Source organism: Vicia villosa, linkage group LG4 (genome assembly GCF_029867415.1).
Source record: "Vicia villosa cultivar HV-30 ecotype Madison, WI linkage group LG4, Vvil1.0, whole genome shotgun sequence".
Taxonomy (NCBI): domain Eukaryota; kingdom Viridiplantae; phylum Streptophyta; class Magnoliopsida; order Fabales; family Fabaceae; genus Vicia; species Vicia villosa.
In genome coordinates, this window is record NC_081183.1 from 187,507,312 (window position 1) to 187,514,929 (window position 7,618).

The window sequence follows — 7,618 nt, forward strand, 5'->3', positions numbered from 1 at the left end:
TTCTTTCTCCTCTCTCTACTCTGCTCATATAAATTTTCTTTTCTGATTTACGACTGAAATTTATTCCAGATACTAAGACAGGTTTTTATACTATCTGAAGGTGTAATTCGAACGATACATCATAGTGCAAGTGATTTTCGAATTATCTGAACGGGATGTTTTATCCTGGAGACGTCATCGTATCTCGAACTGCTTTGCATAATTAGTGGCAGTACGGTGAAATGTCTTAAAGAAAGCGACCTAGTACGCGACTCGTCCCGATAATTTTCTTTGTGCCAATATTTTTCAAATTCGAAAAACAACAATTTTAAGACGTTTTGTAACTGCCATGGCTACTGAGGAAATTATCGGTACTAATGCGTCCGCTTCTGTGAATGACAAACCATTCAAGTTTGAGGGATCTAATTTCAAACATTGGCAATCAAAGATGAAGTTTTTCTTAACTCTGAAAAAGGTTGCCCACGTTCTGACTGAGGATATCCCTATTCTTCCTTCTCGATCAATCGAAATAACTAATGGTAAGTCAACTACTGAATCAGACGGAACCTCTAAAAAGGATGGAGTTTCTAAAACATATGATGGAGACTCTGCTGCAAAAGAAAAAGCCGCAGCAGATAACTTACAGCTCCGAAAAGAAATTGCCCTATGGCAAGAAAATGATTACCTATGCAAACATCATATTCTGAACAGTCTTGCTGATGACCTGTATGACTACTACAGTAATCACAACACTGCTAAACAGGTTTGGGGAGCTCTCCAAAGGAAGTATGGCACTGAAGAAGCTGGTGCAAAGAAATATGTTGAGAGCCGCTACTTGAATTACAAGATGGTGGATGAAAAGCCTGTGGAAGCTCAAAGTCACGAGATTCAAAAAATTGCTCATGAAATCATTACTGAAGGTATACCCCTCAATGAATAATTTCAAATTGCTGTGATTATTGACAAACTGCCCCCTGGTTGGAAAGATTTCTCGGAGTCTGATTACTCGCCTCCGAATTGAAGAGGAAGCTCGGAGACAAGATCAGAAAGATGAAGTCTTAGTTGTTACTAACAACAAAAAGAAATTCGGTGCGGTTCTAAAGCCTACTGGTAAACCATTAAAGAATCAGAACCGCAATGTTGTGAACCGAATTAAGAATGGGAATCCCTCTAGGTCTCCATCTGCTCCATTTGCTAGGCAACAACCACCACCTCAAAGAAATGACGCTCCGATTTTCACTTGCTACAATTGTGAAAAACCGGGTCATATGGAAAAAAAAATGTAAGAGCAGGCCTAAACCTGTTGCTGGCTCAAATTCTCAGATTAACATGACTGATGAGCCATTTGTTGCTATGATTACTGAAGTCAACATGGTTGGTAGAAGTGATGGTTGGTGGATAGACACTGGCGCCTCTCGTCATGTCTGCTATGATCGTGCTATGTTCAAGACATACACCATTGCTGAAGATAAGAAAGTACTGTTGGGAGATGCTCACACCACTAATGTTGCTGGAATTGGAGATGTTGAGCTGAAATTTACCTCAGGAAAAACTTTGATCTTGAAGGACGTCATGCACGTTCCTGAAATTAGGAAGAATCTTGTTTCTGGTTTTCTTTTAAATAAGGCAGGGTTTAGTTAAATTATATGGGCAGATTTGTACACCATCACTAAGAATGGTATTTTTGTTGGGAAAGGGTACGCCGCTGATGGCATGTTTAAGTTGAATGTTGATTTTAATAAAGTTTCTCCTTCTGTTTACTCTTTGTGTGGTTTTAATATTTGGCATGCTAGACTTTGTCACGTTAATAAGCGAGTTATTTATAATGCAAGCGACTTAGCCTTAATTCCTAAATTAAATGTTAATGATTCAAATAAATGTGAATATTGTAGTCAAGCTAAAATAACAAAGACTTTGCATAAATCAATTATAAAAGAATCTAATCCCCCAGATCTTATACATTCTGATATATGTGAATTAGATGGAACTTTAACTAGAAATAGTAAACGTTATTTCATCACTTTTATTGACGATTGCTCTGATTATACTTATGTATACTTAATGAAAAATAAAAGTGAAGCGCTTGACATGTTTAAGATGTATGTGACTGAAATTGAGAATCAATTTAGTAAGAAGATTAAGAGACTTCGTAATGATAGGGGAACTGAATACGATTCTGGGTTATTCAATGAATTTTATATTAAACATGGAATTGTACCTGAAACGACTGCTCCATATTCTCCTGAAATGAATGGTAAATCAGAAAGAAAGAATAGAACTCTTACTGAACTTGTTGTTGCAATTATGATGAATTCTGGTGCTGCACCTCACTGGTGGGGGAAATTTTATTGACTGTTTGCTATGTCCTGAATAGAATACCCAAGTCAAAAATTAAGATCTCACCTTATGAGATATTAAAGAAAAGACAACCAAACTTGTCTTATTTGAGAACTTGGGGCTATCTGGCCTATGTCAGAATTCCGAATCCTAAACGAGTTAAACTCGCTAGTAAAAAGCTCAGTAGTAAAAAGCTCTGTAACATACTGAGTTTGATGAAGGTGCTCTGCCTGTGCGATATCTTGGTGTCCCTATCAGTAGTAAAAAGCTCAGTATTCACCATTATATGCCCCCTTGTTGATCGTATTGCTAGCAAGATTATACATTAGACAACTAAATTCCTTAGCTATTCAGAGAGGATTCAGCTGGTAAAGAGTGGCTGCTGTGCGACGGCTCAATACTGGCTTTAATGCTTTCCTGTGCCAAAAGCTGTAATCAGGAAAATTGATGCTTATTGTAGGTCCTTCATCTGGTATGGTAAAACTGATATAACGAGAAAAGCCCCGTAGCCTGGTCTAAAGTGTGTAGCCCTTTGAAACAGGGTGGACTGAGCATTATAAATCTCAGTGTGTGGAACTATGTTACCTTGCTGAGATGTCTGTGGAATATTCAGAAGAAGGCAGATAACCTTTGGGTGCAATGGATACACAATTACTATATTAAAGGTAGGGATATTCTAGAGATTGATGAGAAAAATAGCAGGACCTGAATCATGAAGCAGATAATGAAGAGAAGGAGCCTCATTAAAGCCGATCTGCCGAATTGGCAGAGAGTGATCAACTGTGACAGGTTCCTTATGAGTAATGTGTATGCTTTATTCATTGAGGACAATAACAGAGTTACCTGGAGCAAAATGCTTCATCATAACAATGCAAGACCGAAATCACTGTTTATTTTATGGCTTGTGCTCCATGGTAATCTCCCAACCAAAGCTATACTGAAGCGCTTTGGGTTTATCAATGACAACACTTGTAGCTTATGTGGTACTGATGAGGAGTCAGTTGACCATTTGTTTTTTTAGTGCAAGATAACTAGTATAATTTGGAAAAAGGTGCTGAATCGGATAGAGGTTGACCATAATCCTAAAAATTGGAGTGAGGAAGTCCCTTGGCTGTTTGAAAAAACAAAAGGTAAATGTTGGAAATCTGCCTTGATAAAGCTGACTGTGGCAGAGTCAGTGTATGGCATCTGGTAGTACCAGAATGAATATTTTTTTTTTTGGAATTCTACACATAGTCATGATACAAGTGATAGTACTATAGAAAAGATTATATATAGGGGCTGGTATAATAGGAGGCTTAGAGATCATATTGCTAGGATGATGATGTAGTTCCTTGTCTTCTTTTGTTTGGCTGGATCCGAGCGATCGTCGTGAGTTGTATAACTTTTTTGAATTAATATAATTTCTTGATTTAAAATAAAAATAATAATAAAAATAAAAATGGTAGTGTTGGGTAGGATTTAGCTGTTTATACATTTTCCACCTTTGGTAGTTGTTTTTTTTTTTCTCTTTCTTTTTTATAAATATATATATATATTTTACCATTCAAGATATAATATAATAGCAATAATAATAATAATATTTTTTGAATAATAATAATAATAATAATAATAATAATAATAATAATAATAATAATAATAATAATAATAATAATAATAATAATAATAATAATAATAATAATAATAATAATAATTTAAAATTAAGCTATACATTGAATCAATGAAGTTTCTATATCTTCGTTTATCGGTTTTTAAACGGCACAAAATTTTCATCGGTTAATAAAAGTAGATTCAAGGTTCTGACTAGTTAAACCATATCAAAACAATGCATCATAGTAAAGGATTATGGAACCTTAAATTCAGTTTGATCATTTGATTTATTATGCTATATGACATTTAATATCTGTAGAATTTTACCACTAGATTCTCTTTTACCCCATAACCTAAAATATCTCAGTAAAAAATATATGAAGCAAAAGATATTTAGAAGCTCACACAAAATTTCTCTTTATTTCATCGTAATAAATGCATGTATAATGCAACAGAACCTTATTTTTGGTTGTGATGCAAGTACATCAACTTCATTTCACAACTCACAATACCAAACAAAACAGTGACCAATTATTTTTGATATAAAAGTAAAATAAATAAAACCAAAACTCAAAATTTATGAACCACCCTCACCCCTCATTGTAAAATTCTCACATGACATAATCCAACTCCCTCTTTTATTTTAAGGGTAAACATAACCACAAGAGATATCCATTAGAAGTAGTGCAGTATCAGCTACTTCCTCAGTAGTAGACTCGAAACCCGATTTTTTCCTCACCTTTGTTAAGAAAAAACCAAGTCTCTCCATCATTTCTTCAGATAAGCTACTATCAGTAGTAGTAGCAGCACTAGTTGAAGTTGAAGCAGTGTTGTTCTTCTTCTTGAACTGTGTACATTTGTTCACAAGAAGCTTCTCTTCTTTCTCTTTGCCATGTCCCAAACTATTATCAGCCTCTACAGCAGCCCTTCTTGCCTTCCTCTGCCTAATTCCACAAGCATTGCAAAGTGCCTGCACCAACAACATATTCATGTTAATCAACTATCAATCAAATTAAAGTATATTAATTAGTACTTAATTAAGTAAAACAATATAAATATGGAATAACACTTTCATGAGTCCAGCTAGTGTGATCTCTTTAAATATTCAATTAATAAAAAACTTATATTAATATTAAAATTTATAGAATTTTAGCAATCAAAAAATTTCTAGGCGGAAAGTAAAATTTATTTTTAAATTTGATTTCTTTACTAAAAGATGATTTTTTTATCAGACAAATCAAAACGACAATGACCGAATTTTAACGTATCAAACATTCTAGACTACTTGATAGTAAATGAAAGAGTAGTGAATAGGGGAAAATAGATCAACTAATTACCTTAGGACCCACAGGGCCACTCCTCCAAAGTGGGGTAGAGGTAGTTTGACACTCAGTACAAACCCTAGCAGTAGGGCTTCCTTGATTGTACCTTTCATTTTGAATTCCTTCATTTGAAGGAGTTGAGGCAGCAGCACTAGCAGTTGCATTGATAATTGCCTTGTCTTCGTTGATGTCTCCATAATTGCTTTCTGGTATCATCAGCATTTTCATCAACCCCGCCTTTGAAGACACCCATTTGTCATTTCTTTTGCTGCTATCTTCCACCTCCATGGATGATGGTAAATTTGTGTCTCGCGGAATGCTTTGATCAACCATAGTTGCACCACTCGATGAATTATAGAGTTGTAGATGATTGGTTGACGATGATGATCCACCATAATGAAATCCCAGCTTATGATCCTAAAGTAATAAAACCAGAGAGATAAAAAAGATATTGCATTAGATCACAAATATCTAAAAATCAAGACTGTAAATCAGATCATAGGCGTAAATCATAATTATATCATTTTATATAAAATTTCAAATTAACTCATCAAAGCTTTATAAATAATTTATTATTTATACAATCATGATCGCTGATCATGATCATCGATGATCAGGATCATCACTGCCATGTAGATACATAGTATCGGAACAAATAAATAAAAAATTATATAGAATTAGTTATAATCTATGATAAAAATATATATATACGAAGATAAAAAAGAGAAAAATAAATTAAAATTAGCGGGATCATGTAAATATGATCTTGCCTTAGGATCACGATTTTCTTGAAATTGATCAAGAAAATTAAACAGCGTAGGACAGTCCTGTTTAACAGGAGAAACATCTAAGGATTGGTTTTGACCTTGTTGCTTAGGACTTGGTTGATTCGGAGTTAAAGGAGTCATGGTTGGATATGAGAGAGAAACAGTGGACAGTACAAAGAGATAGGGTGAGAGAGAGAGAGAGAGAGAGAGAGAGAGAGAGAGAGAGAGAGAGAGAGAGAGAGAGAGAGAGAGAGAGAGAGAGAGAGAGAGAGAGAGAGAGAGAGAGAGAGAGAGAGAGAGAGAGAGAGAGTAATCAAAAGGTGGTAGGGTTCTTATATGAGAGGCTAAAAAGAGAAGAGTTGTCTCAAAAAGAGATTCACGTGATTGCAATTCTCCTTTTCATAGACACACATAAAAACAAAATGAAGAAAAAGACAAGAAAAAACTCCGAACACACTACGATAATACAAACGACAGTGCCCGCTATGTTGTTTTTCAGTCCTTACGTTCATTTATATATACACTCATCGCCTGTATCTCACTCTTAAATTAATATTTTATTTTATTTTATTCACTTTTTAAGGATTTTTTACCATTTTTTATTTTATTATTATCATTTGTCTAGAAGCAACGTATGAAACGCGGTGTAATTATTTTATTAGGCAATAATTAATATTTTAAGAAAATATTTAAACATTTCAACGGATTTTCTTTTTGTTAAGTTTTCTTTTTGCCATAAAAAGTTTTTAATTAATTCATACCTTTGGCTGAATTCTCAAATTAATTATTGGATTTTTTTCTTATTATATTCTTTATTCCTATTTTGTTCAGTACCGGATTCTAATTTTAATATATATATATATCGTCATATATATAGAAATAATTTTAATATTTTAATAAAAAGTTGTTTATTATTAAATTTTAATTTATAATTTTTCAAAATAAGTAATTTTTAATGTATAAATAATATTTTTCCATAAATTGACTAATTGTAGAAATATATTATAAATTAAAAGTGAAATTTAAAATTTAAAATTTAAAAAATTGTAAATTAATTAAAAGAAATAAAAAATTACTAAAAAAAATGAGAAATATTAAATGTATTTGGATTTTCCTTTTTAAAAACCGCTCGGATTCAATTTTGAATTTATTTTTATAAAACTAAACAAATTCACAACATATATTTTAGGCTTAATACCCTTTTTAGTCATTTATCTATATAATTGGGTCCATTTTGGTCCCTTTTCTTTTAAAAGGGTCAAATTAATCCCTTATTTTTTCAAACATATCACGTTTGTCCTTTGTATTAACTCCGTTAGTCAAAATCAAATACATATGCCACATCATGTACATTTGGCAATAAAATACTTTCATTTAATCAAGTTCTTTTAATAGATGTGTGACACGTGGTAAGTGATAATTTCAATGGTTTAAATTTATTAAAATTAAAATCAATTTTTTATTTAGAAAAAATATAGAAAATAAATCAAGAATCAAATTTATATACTCTTATGGTAGTCTCTCTACATATCTGGAAACAAGAAATCTGAAAATAAAAAAAAAAAATCTTTTTTTAATGATTTACATCCATTTCAACTAAATCTGGAATATTTTCAAAAACTA

At 32.7% G+C, this 7,618-nt stretch overlaps 2 protein-coding genes across 2 annotated transcripts; one reads left to right on the forward strand and one right to left on the reverse strand.

The window, feature by feature from the left end:
• The first annotated feature begins 328 nt into the window (after positions 1-328).
• Positions 329-1,620, forward strand: LOC131598537 (uncharacterized). The gene is made up of 3 exons (XM_058871125.1): positions 329-899; positions 1,003-1,089; positions 1,178-1,620. The coding sequence occupies exons 1-3, from the start codon at positions 329-331 to the stop codon at positions 1,618-1,620; spliced, it is 1,101 nt and encodes a 366-aa protein (XP_058727108.1).
• Positions 1,621-4,549: 2,929 nt separating this feature from the next.
• LOC131598538 (putative GATA transcription factor 22) lies at positions 4,550-6,136 on the reverse strand. The gene is made up of 3 exons (XM_058871126.1): positions 5,999-6,136; positions 5,244-5,645; positions 4,550-4,876 (listed from the first exon to the last, which is right to left on the reverse strand). The coding sequence occupies exons 1-3, from the start codon at positions 6,134-6,136 to the stop codon at positions 4,550-4,552; spliced, it is 867 nt and encodes a 288-aa protein (XP_058727109.1).
• Positions 6,137-7,618: the final 1,482 nt, after the last annotated feature.